At 39.5% G+C, this 21050-nt stretch overlaps 1 protein-coding gene across 4 annotated transcripts in view; it reads right to left on the reverse strand.

Annotated features, from left to right (window-relative positions):
* WNK3 (WNK lysine deficient protein kinase 3) overlaps nucleotides 1-21050 on the reverse strand; it is a 183848-nt gene that overhangs the window by 29534 nt on the left and 133264 nt on the right. The window contains exons 18-22 of one of the 4 annotated variants that reach the window (XM_074392314.1): nucleotides 19062-19152; nucleotides 18397-18527; nucleotides 17003-17616; nucleotides 11590-11801; nucleotides 893-985 (exon numbers count right to left, since the gene is read on the reverse strand). In XM_074392314.1, coding sequence (XP_074248415.1) covers nucleotides 893-985; nucleotides 11590-11801; nucleotides 17003-17616; nucleotides 18397-18527; nucleotides 19062-19152 — 1141 coding nt within the window. Of the gene's footprint in view, nucleotides 1-892; nucleotides 986-11589; nucleotides 11802-17002; nucleotides 17617-18396; nucleotides 18528-18920; nucleotides 19153-21050 lie in introns of all 4 variants that reach the window. The other 3 variants (XM_074392312.1, XM_074392315.1, XM_074392313.1) reach the window with 3 other exon arrangements.

Below are 21050 nucleotides of genomic sequence, written 5' to 3' on the forward strand. Positions count from 1 at the left end.
GAAGCACGCAGATCACTTGAGGTCAGGAAATCGAGACCAGCCTGGCCAACATGGTGGCACCGCATTTCTACTAGAAACATAAAAATTAGCCAGGGATAGTGGCGGGCGCCTGTAATCCCAGTTACTTGGGAGGCTGAGGCAGGAGAATCACTTGAACCTGGGAGGCGGAGGTTGCAGTGAGCCAAGACAGTGCCACTGCACTCCAGCCTTAAGACTCCATCTCCAAAAAGAAAAGAAAACAAACAAAAAAAAATGTGAAGGAGACCCACACACAACCCTGTGCTATAAACTCCTTGAAGAAGGTTAGACATCATACTCTGCAAGTAGTTGGGGATTGTTATGTTTTAAGAAAATGAGTAACAGTTTTCTGTAGGTGAATTTTAATCTATAGAAAAAGAAGTGTGTCTTGTGAAAACTATGTAATAGAGTTAAGAGCACCAAACTGCACTGTCTTTTGAGAGCCAACTGTCCAGTTGCGAGAGTTCAAAGGTGGACAAAAGCTAGTCTATATACCAGGAGAGAAGTGAATCGGTCAAATACGACTGAGATTTGGAAATAACCAGTTATAACAGTAAAGTAGCCATGCCTCTAGATTTATTCTTTTGTTTACCTATTCTTTATTTCAGAAACCTAATGTTAAGTATCAAAAGCGAAATATTTGTTGTGAAAAAGATGTGAAAAACGAAAGATGGCTAATTCTTGGGAACATGCAAAATGAACTTTATGCTTTCAGTGTTCACTCTAACTAGTTCTTCTTGACGACTAGAATACAAAGAATACTAAAAAATCTGAATTTCCAAGCATTTTTAGAATAAGACCTTTCCTGAATATGCCACTGTTTTGAATTCTGCTTTTGTTAAGATTGAAATGGGCCAGGCGCCGTGGCTCATACCTGTAATCCCAGCACTTTGGGAGGCCGAGGCAGGCACATGACTTGAGCTCAGAAGCTGGAGACCAGCTTGGGCAACATAAGGAGACCCCATCGCTATTAAAAAAAAAAAAACAAAAACAAATTAGCTGGACATAGTAGTGTGTACTTATATTCTCAGCTACTTGGAAGGCTGAGGTGGGAGGATCAGTTGAGCCCAAGAGGTCAAGGCTGCAGTGAGCTGTGATGGCGCCACTGCATTTCAGCCTGAGCGACAGAGTGAGACCCTGTCTCAAAAACAAAATGAAAAAGACTGGAATGAAGTCTTTATTATTTTACATTATTTCCCCAAATCCTAGAAAGTCTAAGTCCAAATGGTTTTGATTTCTTTTACAAGAATGATTTTGCCTTTTCACATCTTTAGGTGTCTTATTGCATAAAATAAAACTTTATTAGTAGACTTATTAGGCAAAATATTTTTTTTTTCAATTTTGTACTTTTCAGTATTTTTTCTATCAACTTTATGGCAGAAAAGGAAGCATCTATTTTCATAAAGAGTTTTAAATAGCTAGCCATTTTAGAGTTCCTATTATAATAGGATTCTACTTGTTGTACATAATTAAAGAAATTTAACCTGGGTCAGAATAGGAGGTATTAAGAATACCAGATGTTTCTGTGAGCTGGAAGCTGTCACAGCAGTGACACACTTGAACTGGAAATCACCAAAATCTCCTTCTTATTTTCTAGTCACCAAACAAAACACAGGCATGCTTTTTCATATTTTATGGTTTTTAAGTTGAATTATATCAGGCTCTTCAACAGCCTTTGATCCAATTTAAGCTAGTTCTCTATGTCCTTGTTTTTAAAAAACAAATTCCATAAATGGAAAAAAATTAAAAATAGAAACACTGCTAATAAAAAAACCTGGAAATTCATTGCTAGCTGACCTAACTTACAAGAAATATTAAAGTGAGTCCTTCAGGATGAAATAAAAGAATGCTAGATAGTAACTCAAATCCACATGAAGAAATGAAGCACACTGCTGAAGGGAACTACATAGGAAAGTATAATATTCAATATAAATGTACTTTATATTTACAACTTTTTACTTCTATCTGGTTTCAAAGTCAACTGCATAAAGCAATAACGATAAAATTGTGTCAATGAGCTTAGAACATGTAAAGATGTGTATAACAATAATCGTACAAAGAAGTTGTGAGGGAATATGTGTTTACGTGTGTATATCGCACACATACGGAAAAATATTTTGTGTTATCACTGAAGCTAAGTTAGTATTCAACTGAACTAGAGGCCAAGCAAGGTGGCTCATGCCTATAATCCCAGCATTTTGGGAGGCTGAGGTGGGCGGATCACCTGAGGCCAGGAGTTCAAGACCAGCCTGGCAAACATGGTGAAATCCCATCTCTACTAAAAATTCAAAAAAAAAAAAAAAAAAAAAAAAATCCCAGCTACTCCGGAGGCTGAGGCAGGAGAATCACTTGAACCCAGAAGCAGAGGTTGCAGTGAGCCGAGATCGTGCCACTGAACTCGAGCTTGGGCAACGGAGCAAGACCTCATCTCAAAACAAACAAACAAACAAACAAACAAACAAAAACATGGCCAGGTGCAGTGGTTCACTCCTGTAATCCCAGCAGTTTGGGAGGCTGAGGCAGGTGGATCACCTGACATCAGGTGTTCGAGACCAGCCTGGCTAACATGGTGAAACCTTGTCTCTACTAAAAATAGAAAAATTAGCTGCACATGGTGGCAGATCCTGTAATCCCAGCTACTCGGGAGGCTGAGGCAGGAAAATGGCTTGAACCTGGGAGGTGGAGGTTGCAGTCAGCCAAGGTTGCAACATTGCACTCCAGCCTGGGTGATAAGAGCAAAACTCCATCTGAAAAACAAGCAAACAAACACCCCAAAACAAAAAACAAAACCTAAAAAAAACTGAACTAGATTGCTTTTAAATTAAGAAGCTCATTGTAGATACCATAAGAAAAGAACTAAAAAATATAATAAGAAAAGAATAATATAGGGCTAGGTACTTCACTCACACCTGTAATCCAGCAATTTGGGAGGCTGAGTAGGAGGATCGCTTAAGCCCAGGAATTCGAGGCCAGCCTGGACAATACAGTGAAAGCCTGTATTGAAAAGAAATTTTTTTAAATTAGCTGGGCATGGTAGCATGTGCCTGTGGTCCCGGCTACTCAGGAGGCTGACGTGGGAGGTTGAGGTTGTAGTGAGCTGTGTGGTCGCACCACTGCACTCCAGCCTGGGTGACAGGGTGAGACCCTGTCTCAAAAAGAAGAAAAATGAAAAGTGTAATATAATAGGTCAGGTGCAGTGGCTCACGCCTGTAATCCCAGCACTCTGGGAGGCTGAGGTGGGTGGATCACCTGAAGTCAGGAGTTTGAAACCAACCTGGCCAATGTGGCAAAACCCTGTCTCTACTGAAAATACAAAAATTAGCCGGGTATGGTGGCATGCACCTGTAGTCCCAGCTTCTTGGGAGGCTGAGGCAGAAGAATCGCTTGAACCTGGGATATGGAGGCTGCAGTGAGCGAAGATCACACCACTGCACTCTAGCGTAGGTGACAGAGCGAGACTCCATCTAAAAAAAAAAAGTACAGTATAATAATACATATAAAGAAACAATGGAATTTAAATGTTACACTGCAAAACATCTAACATAAAAGAAGCAGGAATACTGAGAGTCAGAGGATGAGGAAAAAAAGAAAAAATTGAAAATATATAGAAAACAAAGAACAAAATGACAGGCATAAATCCTACCTTACATTAAAAGGAAATGGTTTAAATGACAGAGATTGACAGAATAAAAAACATAATCTAACTATACATGATGATAACAATAAACACAGTTCTGATTTAAAGACACAAATATATTCCAAGTAAAAGAATATAAAAAGATATGGCGTGCAAGCAGTAACCAAAAGAAAGCTGGTTTGTTATACTAATATCAGAAATAATCTCTCCTCTAGCCATCCAAAATGCCAAAAGGAATGAAGGCTAAGTGGAAGAAGATAGCCCCCTCTCCTGCTATTGTGAAGAAGCAGGAGGCCAAGAAGGTGATGAATCCTGTTTGAGAAAAGGCCTAAGAATTTTAGCACTGGACAGGACATCCAGCCCTAAAGGGACCTCACCCACTTTGTCAAACAGCCCTGCTTTATCAAGTTGCAGCGGCAAGAAGCTATCTATCTTCTGTAAGTGGCTGAAAGTGCCTCCTGCAAATAACCCAGGCCTTGGACTGCCAAATAGCTACACAACTGCTTAAGCTGGCCTGTAAGTACAGACCAGAGACAACGCAAGAGAAGAAGCAGAGATCATTGGCCCAGACTGAGAAGAAAGTTGCCAGAAGGATGTCTCCATTAAGAGGCCTTCGAGCAGGGGTTAACACTGTTACCACCTTGGTGGAGAACAAGAAAGCTCAGCTGATGATGACTGCACATGACATGGATCTCATAGAGCTCCAGCTGTCTTCCTGCCTACGCTGCATCATAAAATACAAAGAGAAGAGAAGACTGGGATGCCTAGCCCACAGGAAGACTTGTGGGCTGTCATCTCCATACAGGTTAACTTGGCAGACAAAGGAGCTTTGGCTAAGCTGGTGGAAGCTATCAGAACCAATGACAATGACAGACAGGATGAGATCCACTGTCACTTGGGAGGCAATATCCTGGGTCCAAAATCTCTGGTTCACATTGCCAAGCTGGAAAAGGCAAAGGTTTAAGAATTTGCCATTAAGGTGGGTTAAATGTAGACTGTTGAGTTTTCTGGAGAAATATTAATAATTCTCCTTCAGCCAAAGAAAAAGAAATATAAATTAATATCAAGAAGACATGACAATTATAAACACATTTGCAACTAACAACTGAGTTCCAAAATACACAAAGCAAAATTGACAGAACTGAAGGGAGAAATTCAACAATGGTCAGAGACTTCTATAACCCACTTTTAATAAGTGATAGAACTAGGCAGATGATCAACAGAGAAACAGAAAACTTGAACAGCCCTGTAAACCAATAAGGCCTAACAGACATATAGGGAACATTCCACCCAACAACAGCAGAATACACACTTTTCTTAAGCATACATGAGTTCAAGACGAGCCTGGGCAACATAGGGAGACCTTGTTTCTAAAACAAATAAAAAACAATAGCAAGTGGCATGTGCCTGTAGTTCCAGCTACTTGGGAGGCAGAGGCAGAAGGATCACCTGAGTAAGACCAGGGGGTCGAGGCTTCAGTGAACCATGATCACACCACTACACTCAACCCTGTACAACAGAGTGAGACCTTATTTCAAAATAATAATAATAATAATAAAGTGTAAGACTTGTACACTAAAAACTAAAAATGATTGTTAAAAGAGATTTAAAGACAACCTGGCTGGGCGTGGTGGCTCATGCCTGTAATCCCAGCACGCTGGGAGGATGAGGCGGGTGGATCACATGAGGCCAGTAGTTCAAGACCAGACTTGCCAACATGGCAAAACTCTGTCTCTACTAAGAATATAAAAATTAGCCAGGCATGGTGGTACATGACCAGTTACTCAGGATACTAATGTTATGGAACATCTTTTCATGTATTTATCAGTCATTCATATATCATCTTTAGAAAAATGTCTATTTGAATCTTTTGCCTTTTTTTTTTTTTTTTTTTTTTGAAACAGAGTTTCACTCTTTGTTATCCAGGCTGGAGTGCAATTGCACAATCTCGCCTCACTGCAACCTTCGCCTCCTGGGTTCAGGCAATTCTCCTGCCTCAGCCTCCTGAGGAGCTGGGATTACAGGCACGCGCCACCATGCTCGGCTAATTTTTGTATTTTTAGTAGAGACAGGGTTTCACCATGTTGACCAAGATGGTCTCGATCTCTTGACCTCGTGATCCACCCACCTCAGCCTCTCAAAGTGCTGGGATTACAGGCGTGAGCCACCGCGCCCGGCTCTTTTGCCCATTTTAAAATTGGATTTTTAAATCTTTTATTGTTGAGTTGTTGAACTGTCATGCCCTGCTGGTAGGACTGTAAAACAGTGCAGCTACTTTGGAAAAAAGGCCAGTAATTCCTCAAAAGATTAAACATAGCGTTCCCATGTCATTCAGCAATTCCACCCCTACATAGCTATCCAACAGAAATGAAAACATATGTCCACATACAAACTTAAACACAACTCTTCATAGCAGCATTATTTGTAATAGCAAAAAACTAGACTAACAACACAAATGTCCAACCACTGATGAATAAATGGAGTATTATTTGGCAATAAAAATAAATGAAGTACCAATACGTGCTGCAACATGGTTAAACTGTAAATACTATGCTAAGTGAAAAAAGTTACAAAAGACCACATAATGTGTGACTTCATTTACATAAATTGTCCAGATTAGGCAAATATTTTATTTTATTTTATTTATTTTATTGAGACAGAGTCTTGCTCTGTTGCCCAGGCTGTAGTACAGTGGCATGATCTTGGCTTACTGCAACCTTCGCCTTCCAGGTTCAAGCAATTCTCCTGCCTCCACCTCCCTAGTAGCTGGGATTACAGGCACATGCCACCATGCCCGACTAATTTTTATATTTTTAGTAGAGACAGCATTTTGCCATGTTGGCAAGGCTGCTTTTGAACTCCTGACCTCAGGGGCTCTGCCTGCCTTGGCCTCCGACAGTGCTGGGATTACAGGTATGAGCCACTGCACCCGGCCATTTTTAAATTTTTTTGAGACAGGTCTTGCTCTATTGCCCAGGCTGGAGTGTATGGCATGAACAGGGCTCACTGCAGCCTCAATCTTCTAGGCTCAAGCAATCCTCCTGTCTCAGCCTCCTGAGTAGCTAGGACTACTGGTGTGCACCCCCATGCCTGGCTAATTTTTTTTTTAATAGAGATGGGGGTCTCACTTTGTTGCCCAAGCTGGTCTCAAACTCCTGGGCTCAAGCAATCCTCCTGCCTGGGCCTCCCAAAAAATAGTAGGCAAATCTATAGAGACAAAAAATACTTTAATAATTGTTAAGGCTGGAAGATGGGGGAAGTGGGAATAAATGGGGACACCACTACTCATGGAAATGGGGTTTCTTTTTGAGGTGATGAAAGTATTCTAATGGATAAAAATACATTTTAATGTTATACAGCAATAAAAAATGAAGTACTGATATATGTTATAAAATGTTTGACTCCCAAAAATATTATAAGTAAAAGAAGCCAGTCACGAAACCACATATTGTGTAACTGTATTGATACGAAATGTTTCAGCATAGGCAAATCTGTAGAAACAGAAAACAGATTTGTGGTTGCCTGGAGCCTGTGGTTGGGCGTTTGGGTGGAGGAGTTACAATGAGGGCTGACTATGAAAATGTACATTTTTTTTGTGGAATGTTGAAAATATTCCAAAATCAAATTCTGGTAATAGCTGCACAAGTCTGTAAATTGTGTAAGTTAAATGAGTGAATGTTATGATATGTGAAATATAACTCAATAAAACTATAATAAAAAAATTAAAAGTAAAGAAGCAAAAGAAATCCTTACTTTCCAAGTCATTTATAAGGCAGCTTTCCCCTGATACCAAACCAGAAAAAGATAATATCAAAAATTTTAAAATATAAAACAAAAGGATGAAAACTGTAACCCAACAGACTTCTTGAACTTAATACAGGGCATCTACAAAAAACTTACAGTTAACATTATAATTTATGGTAAAAGATAGAAGGCTTTCCCCTTGGAAGAATAAGAAGAAGGTAAGGATGTCCAATACACAGTTTCAGCTAGTACAAGAAGAAGAAGAAATAAAAGGCATAAAGGTTGAAAAGGGAGCAACAAAAAAGTCTATATTCACAGATGACATAACTGCCTACTCATAAAATCCCAAAGAATCTATAAGAAAACTTCTAGATTAAATAAGTTTAGCAAAATCTTCAGCTATAAGGTCAATATACAAAAATTAATCATATTTCTCAAGCAATGTATGATTGGAAACCCTGTAGAAATAAAATAAATCCTTAGGTATAAATAAAACAAAATACATATAGTAAGCTGAAAACTATAAAAATTAGATAAAACATATTTAAGAAGACCTGGAGAAATAAACTGTATACCAAACCCCCATGATATGCACTTTACCTATATCACAAACCTGTACATGTACCCCTGAGCCTAAAATAAACATTAAAAAAAAAAAAGACAAAAAAATGGAGAGCCATCCTATGTTTATTGATTGGAAGACTCAATACAGTAAAAAGATCAACTCTCCCCAAATTGATATATAGATTTAACGTAATTCCAATCAAAATCACAGCAGGATTTGTTTAGATATAGTCAAGCTGATTCTAAAATCTGTATGAAAAGGAAGAGGAAGCAGAGTAGCTAAAACAATTTTGAAAAAAGAATAAAGTTGCAGGAAACATAATACCTAATTTAAACAATACTAATTTTAAAAGCTGCTATAAAACTACAATAATCAAAATACTGTAGTATTGGTGAAAGGACAGACATATGGATTAATTAGAACAGAATAAAGAGTCCAGAAATAGATTCACACATATATGGCTAATTGACTTTTCACAAAGGTACAAAAGCTATTCAATGGAGAAAGGACGATCTCTTCAACAAATGGTAATAATCGAATAACCATATGCAAAAAAGAACCTCACCCAAAACCTCACACCTTATACAAAAAGTAATTTAAAATGTGTCATAAATCTAACTGTAAACATAAAACTATAAAACTTTTAGGAGAAAACATAGAGGAAAATTTTTGTGGCCTGTGTTTAGCCAGAGTTCTTAAATATTACACCAAAATCATAATTTTTAAAATTTGATAAAGTATATTTTATTAAAATGATAAACTTTTGCTCTGCCAATACACTGTTAAGAGAATGAAAAGACAAGCTACAGACCCGAAGAATATATTCGTAAATCACAGATCCTACAAAGAATTTTTATCAAAAATATAGAAAAACTCTCAAAAATCAACCACATGTAAACAACCTAATTTTCTAAAATGACAAAAATTATTGTCTTTGGGATAAATTGAGTAAAGGGTACACAGGATCCCTCTGTATTATTTAACTGCCTGTAAACTGACAATTATCTCAATGAAAATTTCATTTAAAAATAAAACAAGATACAAAAAAAAAAAAAGCAAAAGACTTGAACAAACACTTCACCACAGAGAATATACGGATCACAAATAAGCACAAGAAAAAAATGCTCAACATCACTAACCATTAGGGGAATGAAAATTATAAGAAAATAACCACATTATATCATTATATACCTATTAGACTGGCTAAAAAAAGAATACTAGTTATCAAGTGCTGAAGAGCATGCAGAGAAACTAGAAGTGTCACAATTGCTGATGGAATGTAAAATGATACAGCTGCTTGAAAAAATGGTTTGTTAGTTTTTAAAATATGTTAAATACGCATACCATATGACGCAGCAATCTCATTTCTGGGTATTTTATCCAAGCGATCTGAAAACTTATGTTCACCCACAAAGCTGTATGTGACTATTTATGGGAGTGTTATTTGTAAAACCCCAAACTGGAAACAACCCAAATGTCCTCCAACAGGAGAATGGATAAACAAACAGTGGTACATACATGATAACACAAAATAAGCTGAGGAATCCCAAAGACAGTCTTGAGAGACATGTTTCTACCATGAGATCATATTTCTCTGGCCATGGTTATTTAGAAACAGGTGGACATCTGACTGCAGAACAGTCCAAATAAAGGCCAGGCAATGGGCTCTGACCCATTTTTTGGCATGAAAAAGATGAGCAGGGACAGTCAAATTATCTGTCCCTGGAATCTGACAAAGGTCAGTTTAATAAAGATCTGAAAGTGAAAGAATGCTTTGGGATCATGAGAAACCAAAGTTATCTAAAAGCCAGTTTTGGGAAAGCACAAACTATGCATAAAAAGAAGCCATTAGGGAATGAAACAGAAGTACAGCTATTAGTGGTACTGCATCAGACTGAAGGTTTGTGTACTTCTGCTATTAAATCCCGAGAGCTGCCTTCAATCTAGGTCTAGTTCTGTCTTTACAAGATCATCCAAGTACAGTTCCCGTTCTTGAGTTCTGTATTAGTTGTCTATTGTTGTTGTAACTAATTACCACAAACTTAGTGGCTTCAAACAACACAAATTGATCTCACAGTTCTCTAGGTTACAAGTCCAACACGGGTCTCACTGGCCTAAAATCAAGATGTTGCCAGGGCTGTGTTCCTTCTGAAGGCTATAGGAGAGATCACATATGTCCTTACAATGCATCTTTAACCCCCACCTTGACTATGCACATATAACCAAAGAGGCCTGACCTGATTAACAACTTCTTTATTAGTTAAGATTGATGCTCTTTTTTTTCAAAGTTAAAGAAGTATATTTTATTAATATTTTTATAACTAATAAAAATTGGCCAGGTGTGGTAGCACAGGCCTGTAATCCCAGTACTTTGGGAGGCCGAGGTGGGTGGCTCATGAGGGTCAGGAGTTCAAGACCAATCTGGCCAACATGGTAAAACCCCAACTCCACGAAAAATAGAAAATCTGCTGCGTGTGGTGGCGGGCACCTATAATCCCAGCTACCTGGGAAGCTGAGGCAGGAGAATAGCTTGAACCCAGGAGGTGGAGGTTGCAGTGAGCCGAGATCATGCCATTGCATTCCAGCCTGGGTGACAAGAGCAAGACTCCATCTCAAAAAATAAATACAAGTGATTCTCCTGCCTCAGCCTCCCAAGTAGTTGGGAATATAGGCATGCACCACCATCCCCAGCTAATTGTGTAATTTTGGTAGAGACGGGGTTTCACCATGTTGGTCAAGCTAGTCTCAAACTCCTGACCTCAGGTGATCCACCCGCCTTGGCCTCTCAAAGTGCTGGGATTACAGCCATGAGACACCATGCCCGGCAGGATCATGTGTAAGAGACAGAGAGAGAGAGAGAGAGAGAGAGAGAGAGAGAGAGAATGTGTGGTGTGTGTGTATGTGTGTGTGTGTGTGTGTGTATATATATATATATATATATATATATATATATATATATATATTTTTTTTTTTTTTTTGGAGACAGAGTTTTGCTCTTGTCACCCAGGCTGGAGTGCAATGGTGCAATCTAAGGCTCACTGCAACCTCCCACTCCTGAGTTCAAATGATTCTCCCACCTCAGCTTCCAGAGTAGCTGGGATTACAGGCACCTGCCACCACGCCCAGCTAATTTTTGTATTTTTAGTAGAGATGGAGTTTCCCCATGTTAGCCAGGCTGGTCTTGAACTCCTGACCTCAGGCAATCCGTCCGCCTCAGCCTCCCAAAGTGCTGGGATTACAGGCGTGAGCCACCGTGCCCAACCAAGTATATTTTTAAGATCATCTTGTTACCTACAAACTCTCCAACAAACTCTAAATGCTAGACCAGAAGTTCCCATTGACATTTCAAAAATTATTGTGGGAATGGGTATTGGGCTTCCAGCTGCTTGTTTCTCAAATAAAAGCATGAACCACACTCAGCTTCTCTCCACAATCTACCAAGTATCCTAATCGTTATTACATAAAAGGACATTTAATACCAAAAACATAAAAAAGAATCTCAGAATAATATGTATTTCTTTAAATTATTGTAGCTTAATTAAAAACAAATAGCATTATAATAATTTTTCTAATTTTGCTGATCTTGGACTAGGTTTTTAAAGAATTACTTTTATGAGTGATTTACCTGTAGCAACTATGCCATTGTCCACATGAGTCAAGGACTGGGGGCGGCTTCGAAGTTTGCTTTTGAAAGATCTTGGTCGACGTGGTGATGCAGGTGGCAAAGGAATCTCTGTAGATTGGGTTTTGCTATCTTTAATTGAGCGAAGGCGTTCATAGAGTTCTTGCAGCTCCTTATTCTGCTGGGTTTGAAGATTTACCACCTCCTGAATGTGTCTGAATGAAAATCATGCAGAAAGCATTTTAATGGCACTGGCTCCATAAAGATGAGCCAAGAAACTCTATACTAGTATAAGTAAAGTTTCACAAGGAATTTAGATTAAGAGTAGGGAAATGCAGACTGGGCACAGTGGCTTACGTCCATAATCCCAGCACTCTGGGAAGCCAAGGCAGGAGTACTGCTTGAGGCCAGAAGTTCAAGACAAGCCTGGGTAACAGAGGGAGACCTTCTCTCTCTTAAAAAAAAAAAAAGAAAATTAGCTGGGTACGGTGGTGCATGCCTGTAGTCCCAGATACTCAAAAGGCTGAGGCAGGAGGATCACTTGAGCCCAGAAATTCAAGGCTGCAGTGAGCCAAGATCGCAACAATGTACTTTAGACTGGGTAAAAGAGAGAGACCCTATCTCAAAAAAGAAAGAAGAAAGAAAAGAAAAGAAAAGAAAAGAAAAAAGGAGGGAGGGAAAGAGGAAGGGAGGGGAAATACAGAGTATTTCCACAATTTCAGGAGGGGAAGTGGGAAATACCTTACTAAGCATAATATTAAACTATAATAATCACTCATGAAGAAAAAGATGAACAAATTTCTAAAATTGAAATACAGTGAAAGTCAATAAAACAAAATATAAAGTCAAACAGTATTAATAATATTAACATTTTTTGCCGGGTGCAGTGGCTCACGCCTGTAATCCCAGCACTTTGGGAGGCTAAGGCAGCAAGATTGCTTGAGCCCAGGAGTTTGATACCAGCCTAGACAACATAGTGAGACCCTGTCTCTATGAAAATTTAAAAAAAATCATCCAGATATGGTGGCATGTGCCTGTAGCACAAGCACCTCAGGATGCTGAGGCAGGTAGATTTCTTGAGCCAGAGGTCGAGGCTTCAGTGAGCAATGACAGCACCACTGCACTCCAGCCTGGGCAACAGAGCAAGACCTCATCTCAGTAACAATTTAATAGTAATAAAAGAATAAATAAAAATTGGTGAAGAAACCATAATGCTAAAAGAACACTGAAGGCAGAATAAATTATCTTTTAAGATCCCTTCTAGACTAGGCATGGTGTCTCATGCCTGTAATCCCAGCACTCTGGGAAGGTGAGGCAGCACTCTGGGAGGCTAAGACAGGAGGTTGGCCTGAGGCTAGGAGTCTGAGACCAGTCTGGGCAACACAGGGAGACTTCATCTCTATAAAAAATTTAAATATTAGCTGGATATGTTACACATCTGCAGTTCCAGATAATTGGGAGGCTGAGGTAGGAGGATGGCTTGAGCCCAGAAGGTAGAGGCTACAATGAGCCATGATTACACCACTGTGCTCCAGCCTGGGCAACACAGCAAGACTCTGTCTCAAAATAAAAGATCCTTTCTGGGCCAGGTGCGGCGGCTCACACCTGTAATCCCAGCACTTTGGGAGGCCAGGCTATCAAGACCAGCCTAGCCAATATGGCAAAAATTCACCTCTACTAAAAATTAAAAACAAACAAACAAACAAACAAACAAGCCAAGCATGCTGGTGCACACCTGTAGTCCCATCTACTCAGGCGGTTGAGGCACGAGAATCACTTGAACCCAGGAGGCAGAGCCTGCAGTCAGCCCAGATCATATCACTGTACTCCAGCCTGAGCAACAAAGCAAGACTCTGCCTCAAAAAAAGAAAAAATAGAGGAGGCCAGGCGCAGTGGCTCACGCCTATAATCCCAGTGCTTTGGGAGGCTGAGGCAGGATCACGGGGTCAGGAGTTCAAGACCAGCCTGGCCAACATGGTGAAACCCAGACTCTACTAAAAATACAAATTTAGCCAGGTGTGGTGGCGGGTGCCTGTAATCCCAGCTACTCAGGAGGCTGAGGCAGAGAACTGCTTGAACCCAGGAGGCGGAGGTTGCAGTGAGCTGAGATTGCACCACTGTACTCCAGCCTGGGCAACAGAGTGAGACAACTCAAAAAAAAGATTCTTTCCAGGTCTTGGAGGTTATAAGAATCCATGTCTCACAATCAAAATAAAGCACATATTCATAACCAGCCAGCTACAAAAACTTAGCCTACAAAAGTTACCAGTCATTTGACAATGGTTTAAAAGAACCATTAAAAATAGCAATAGAATACTGATATCACAAATATGAAACTGCTTTAATAACTTTTATTATAAAAAGTATCAGCGTACATGCACGGTACTTAATATATAAGTTGACATATACATAATGTAATGCCAAGCCTATATGTATAATTTAAAGTGGAATATCAGCCTTCTGGTGATGAATATTTAAAGTATATATTCACAATTTTCTTGCAAGCTCAAGTCAAAAAACCTGAAACAAGTTAGAGAGAAAATACTATAATTATCACTGGAATGACAGTTATGGGTTTTTTTTTTTCCTCTGAGCAAGGCCTTAGAAACTAAGAAATTTCCAAGGATTTTAATATGATTTAATTCTTGCAGCACTCTAATGTAGCATCCAAGTGGGACATTATTCAAACATGTAAGTACTTGACTAAAATCCAGCTTTTTAAAAAACATTTTTTGAGATGGAATCTCACTCTATCGTCCAGGCTGGAATGCAGTGGTACAATCTCAGCTCACTGCAACCTCTGCCTCCCAGGTTCAAGCAATTCTCTGCCTCAGCCCCTTGCATAGCTGGGATTACAGGAGTTCACCACCACACCTGGTTAATTTTTGTGTTTTTAGTAGAAATGGAGTTTCACCATGTTGGCCAGGCTGGTCTTGAACTCCTGACCTCAGGTGATCCACCTGTCTCGGCTTCCCAAAGCACTAGGATTATAGGTGTGAGTAACCACAATTGGCCAAATCCAGCTTTTTACATGCCTATATTTTTAGTCCTCCCTTCTTTACAAATTGTTCAAGTCCCACAACAGTGCAGAAATTCTCTAAAGCATAAGATATATTCAAACTTTGCTAGAGTTGGTTTCAATTTCTCAAAGTAATGGCATGGGATCATCAATAGGAGGCTAGTATTTAACTTATGAATATATACATATGATGGAATACTTTGGAACTGTCAAAAATAGAATGATATATCTCCAAGATATCATGAAATGGTGAAGAAAAGCAAGATAAAAGAACAGCCTTGCAGTGTAAGTTACTATTTGGGGGAACAAAGAATGAAATATGTACATTTGTTTGTATAGTTATAGACTAACTGGATATATAAAAAAACAGATAAAATTTATTGTGTCTAAGGAGAGATCCTGGGTAGTTCAGGTACAATGCTAGGAGGGAGACTACTGGTTACCCTTTTGTACCTTTTGAATTTTGAACCGTGTGGATAGAATTTGAATTCAGAAACTTAATATGAATTCCTTCCTCCCTTCCTCCCTCTCCCTCCCTCCCTCTTGTACCTTTTGAATTTTGAACTGTGTGGATAGAATTAGAATTCTGCAACTTAATATGAATTTCCTCCCTCCCTCTCTCCTTTCCTCCCTCCCTCCCTCCTTCCCCTTTCTTCCCTTCCTTCCCTTCCTCCCTTCTTTGATGGGGTCTTGCTCTGTCACCCAGGCTGGAGTGCAGTGGCACACAATCTTGGCTCACCACAACCTCCACCTCCCAGGCTCAAGCAATTCTCCTGCCTCACCCTCCCAAGTAGCTGGGATTACAGGCGTCCGCAACCATACCTGGCTAATTTAATTTTTTTGAGATTGAGTCTTGCTCTGTCGCCAGGCTGGAGTGCAATGGCACAATCTCAGCTCACTGCAACCTCCGCCTCCTGGGTTCAAGCGATTCTTCTGCCTCAGTCTCCCGAGTAGCTGGTACTACAGGCACGTGCCACCACACACAGAGAATTTTTGTATTTTTAGTAGAGACAGCATTTCATCATGTTGGCCAGGATGGTCTCGATCTCTTGACCTCATGATCCTCCTGCCTTGGCCTCCCAAAGTGCTGAGATTACAGGCATGAGCCACCATACCTGGCTAATTTTTTTTTTTTTTTTTAAGTAGAGACAAGGTTTCACCATGTTGGCCAGGCCAGTCTCAAACTCCCAACCTCAGGTGATCCACCTGCCTCTGCCTCCTAAATAGCTGAGATTACAGGCATGAGCCACCATACACAGCTGGCCTGAATTTTTTTTTTTTTTTGAAATGAAGTTTTGCTTGTCACCCAGGCTGGAGTGCAATGGCGCGATCTTGGCTCACTGCAAACTCCACCTCCTGGGTTCAAGCAATTCTCCTGCCTCAGCCTCCTGAGTAGCTGGGATTACAGGCACCCACCACCACGCCCAGCTAATTTTGTTATTTTAGTAGAGATGGGGTTTCTCCACGTTGGTCAGGCTAGTGTCGAACTCCTGACCTCAGATGATCTGTCCACCTCGGCCTCCCAAAGTGCTGGGATTACAGGCATGAGTCACCACATCTGGGCTGAATTTCTTTCTTTAAAACCACCTATTTTTTTTTTTTTTTTTTTTTTTTTTTGGAGACGGAGTTTTGCTCTTGTTACCCAGGCTGGAGTGCAATGGTGCGGTCTCGGCTCACTGCAACCTCCGCCTTCTGGGTTCAGGCAATTCTCCTGCCTCAGCCTCCTGAGTAGTTGGGATTACAAGCACACACCACCATGTCCAGCTAATTTTTTGTATTTTTAGTAGAGACGGAGTTTCACCATGTTGACCAGGATGGTCTCGATCTCTTGACCTCGTGATCCACCTGCCTCAGCCTCCCAAAGTGTTGGTATTACAGGCTTGAGCCACCGCGCCCAGCCTAAAACCACCTATTTTATAAAACTAAATACAAAACAGCATTCTATTGAGAAAATATATTATCATAATATCACTTGTGAAGGTTGATTACCTTAGTCACCAAATAATAAGATTGATCTTTAAAGTATCTTACCTATTCCTAAAGAAGATGAACTACTATCTCTGATTGTAATAAGTCAGCTGTTTACTTATCAAATGTGAAATTATATAAGAATAGTTGTAAAATCTAAAACCAAAGTCCTGAAGAATACGGATTGTAAAGGTTAGCAAAAAGAGTAATTAAATCATATTGGTAAATAAGCAATTGTAATTAGTCTTCAGATCATGAAAACATTTTATATATAAGGCCTTTTTATCATTCATAAATGTTTAGCATTAGCATTCTTTGTAGTTTTCAATCATTAAAATGTCACCAATCCTAAATTAGTTACCAATCAAATACTATGTTCTATAAAACCCAGGGTAATGAGATTTGTGACAAAAGAGAAACAGTCCTTACTTTTCTCGTAATCTTTGAAGCTCCACCTTCAAGTCCTCATCCTCTATTTCTGATTCATCATCACTGCTCATTGGGGAAGATGGTGAATAGAAGAGCGAACTCTGTGTTTGAGCATAAGCTTGTTCTTCATGGTGGGGTAAGCACTGATCACTCTCTGGACCAGTCTTTGCTCCTGACTTTCCACTGCCAGCAAGACTGGCTGAAAATTCACTATCAGAGCTAGGCTGTTTCCCAGCAGTCAGCATCTCTTTCTCTTTAAGCAATGGTTCAGATCCAGACTGCATGCTACTTCCTGCATCTGGAGTTTCTTCCAGTTCCTTTTCTGGGGTCATTGAAGATACATCAGTCTCACAAGCTGTGCTGAAAGATAAGAAGTTGTCACGTTGTTTGGGAACTCCTTTATTTTCTTTACAGGTTTCATGAAGAGCTTGTAACTTCTCAGAAGAAAATGAAGTTTTTGGATTGTGTGTGGCAGGTTCTATTTCTACCAACTGAGACTTTGCTGTTTTAATAAAGGCTTCTTCACTAGAATGATTCGTCTCACTGAACACTGATATGTGTTCTATTCCAAAAGATGTCACTTTTGCTGACTGCTGCTGAGGAACTGTAATCACCTGGGATACAAAAAGGTAAAAGTGGTTAGTATAGGACAGAGAAGTAGATGGTCTGCTGTGATGTATATTTATTGATACTAGCAAAACTCCTCTATAGCCCCAAATTCAGTCTTTCAATCAGGCCCCTTGGGTAAAGAGAGTGGGTGTCATATTGCTCAAATAAAATTCCACAATTAGAGCTGCTGAGACTCTAAAGGACATGAAATTACATTTACGAAAGAGGACCCACCCACCCACCAAAAAAATGATAATCTATTTCTGTGCTCTTTTCCAGCTACCGAAATCTCCATTTTTTTTTTTTTCTTTTTTGAGATGGAGTGTCGCTCTTGTTGCCCAGGTTGGAATGCAATGGTGCAATCTTGGCTTATCACAACCTCCACCTCCTGGGTTCACGTGATTCTCCTGCCTCAGCCTCCCAAGTAGCTGGAATTACAGGCATGCCCCACCATGCCCAGCTAATTTTGCATTTTTAGTAGAGATGGGATTTCTCCATGTTGGTCAGGATGGTCTCGAACTCCCAACCTCAGGTGATCCACCCTCCTTAGCCTCCCAAAGTGCTGGGATTATAAGCGTCAGCCACCGCGCCTGGCCCAAATCTCCATTTCTTTAGACTCATCTTTACTGATGGCTTCAAAAGGTGAGGGGATGCATGCAAGGTGAACAAATTAAATATAACAATGATCTACATTTAAAGAAAGTATCATCTACAGACCAAGATCTCTAGTGGCTGCTACATTTTATAATGCCCTTGTAGATAAGGATTCAATCAAAGACACAAACCTGGAACCGACCCCGCTGAAATGATCCACTCATCGCTTTACATCTATTCAAAGCCCTAGTATCAGCTGTGGACTCCCGTGTCAGAGGAATGGGATCAGGAGCAATTGCTGATCTCATCTCTTCTGTTTCCACTGCAAGTTTTGCCAAATAGTAAGTGGAAAAGAGAAAATTGTTTGTTAAGACTAAATTTGTTTATATTACCCAAAATGAAGAAAAGTAGAAAAAGCTTAACTCCTGCTAGACAATTAAAAGGTGTTAATGTAATAAGCAACATTGTATAAGTCCCTAAGTCTAAACCAGACATTGCAAGATTTATCCCAAGACTTAGCATCTATATGAAATGAATAACTGGAAAACCAAATTAGTTACAAAAGGAAAAAATAAAATGGCAATGACATTAATGGGACATGTCACATACATGGGCTATGTGGAAAAAGTGGCAAGATTTGTGTATGAACAAAAAAAAAATAAGTAAATGAAAAGTGATGTTACCTAGTCTATGTCCCTGACTGTAAGCACACTACCTTGACGGACTTTTGATCTCTTGAAAAAGCTGGTTGACTGCCGTAGCCTGTATGCCCAGCTTTTTAATTTGCGAGTCCAGGATTTCTTGCTAATAGGATTTTTGAGACTAGGACAAGTAAAGCTTAGGCCAAAATATCCACCTCCTGTCTGCAGATGAATGGCTCCACCGCTTGACACAGCAGCAGGATAGGCCTCTGGATCCCCTGGAAGTGAAGCATCTGAGGACATCTCCTAATGGAGACAAAAAATAAAAACAAACAAACAAACAAACAAACAAAAAAAACACAAGAAACAAGAAAAACCAAAGTGGTAATAATTTAGGTAAAGTTTTTTTTTTTAAGTAACATTGGAATTTCTTGGATGGACTAATCTTTAACCCAAAATAAGGTATTTATTATGTATACAGTTGCATGAATAGTAGCATATCAGACTGAACCTGAAGTATTCAATTTTTAAAAATTAAGCCTTCTTCTTTCTTTAAAAATATTATTTAGACTTTAGTAGATAAAAGAGATTATTAATCTTCGAACTCAAATATTTTTCATCATTATATCAACTTTGAAAACTTAAAATCAAATTAAAATTTCCTTCATATGTGCTGGTTTGCTAAAAAGGTGACTAAAACTCCATGCTATTATCATGAAAATTTTCATATATGTCCATATAATTATTTAAGAGACTTTATTAAAGATATATAAAGGACATCAAAATTACTTCAAAATCATGCTCTAAAAATTCTTGTTAGCGTCAGGCTATGCTGGCTATAAAATCACTCCCCTCTTCTTGTCCTCCTACTCCCCACAAAAAGGCCCCCGATTTAACTGTTGTATCTAAATGAGTGCTTTAAAAATAAATCCCCCATAATAACTAATATGAAAAGTTAGCACAGACAACCAGAAATACTTTGGGAAACATGAGAAGGGTGACTACTAATCTAGAAGATTAAAAATATATATAAAAGCACAGAGAATGGGATTTAGCATTTGCCTGAAGGAAGATAGCCTCTATGGCAGTAAGTATGATGTCTTGGGGAAGCATTATTAATACTTAGGGCAGGGCCAGGTGCAGTGGCTCACGCCTGTAATGCCCACATTTTGGGAGGCTGAGGCGGGTGGATCGCCTGAGGTCAGGAGTTCGAGATCAGCCTGGCCAACATGGTGAAATCCTGTCTCTACTAAAAATACAAAATTAGTCTGGTGTGGTGGTGCATGCCTGTCATCCCAGCTACTTGGGAGGCTGAGGCAGAAGAACTGCTTGAGAACCCGAGAGGTGGAGGCTGCAGTGAGCTGAGATTGCACCATTGCACTCCAGCCTAGGTGACAAGAATGAAACTCTGTCTTAAAAAAAAAGAAAAAAACCTTAAGGCAGGTCATATTAAAAATAAAATTACCCTGAAGAACCAAGACTTTCAGAGATGCAAAAGAGAAAAAAACATTGTGAGCAATCAGTTTTTATTTTCTGAAGTCTCATTTTAAACTAGTAATAATTAGTTTCATGAGGAGAAAAAAACAGTATTACAATTTAGAAAATGTTACATTGGTCCCACTGAAATTACAGAAAAGAATTTTAACATGTAGGACCTGGATCAAGATGGCTAATTAAATATTTGTTCTAGCCTTCCTTATCAATCCAAATTTACAGACGCAACAGGAAAATAGACATAGACACATGAATATACAACTGAAGAAGGAAAAAGCAGACCGTGACATATGTAGGAATTGTTTCAAAATGCTGCGAACTTGGGTGGCTGATACAGGCAGCAGGAGAGAACCCTGGCCAACCAAAAAGATGAGTGGTCGGCTAGAATGCTTACAAAACTCTATCGGATCTATCTTCTGTCTCTTTCAATGTTATCTTTTAATGTTCTCTTGTTTGCTGGCCTTCTTTTGGTTCCTTGAACAGATCTCTTCCTGTGCCTATCACCACCACATACCAGTCCTTCCCTGACTACCATATAGAGGTTTAGTATCCATTTTCTTCCACTAGAATATGAGCTCCATAAAAACAGGTTTTGGCTTATTCCCTGCTAAAGAGATGTTCACTGAATGAAAGAATGAACTGGTTGGGATAACGAAGAAGGAACAGGCAGGCAGTTTGTCCCTTCCCTCCCAACCTATACACCAAGCAAA

This window comes from Saimiri boliviensis, chromosome X (assembly GCF_048565385.1).
Source record: "Saimiri boliviensis isolate mSaiBol1 chromosome X, mSaiBol1.pri, whole genome shotgun sequence".
Lineage (NCBI taxonomy): Eukaryota > Metazoa > Chordata > Mammalia > Primates > Cebidae > Saimiri > Saimiri boliviensis.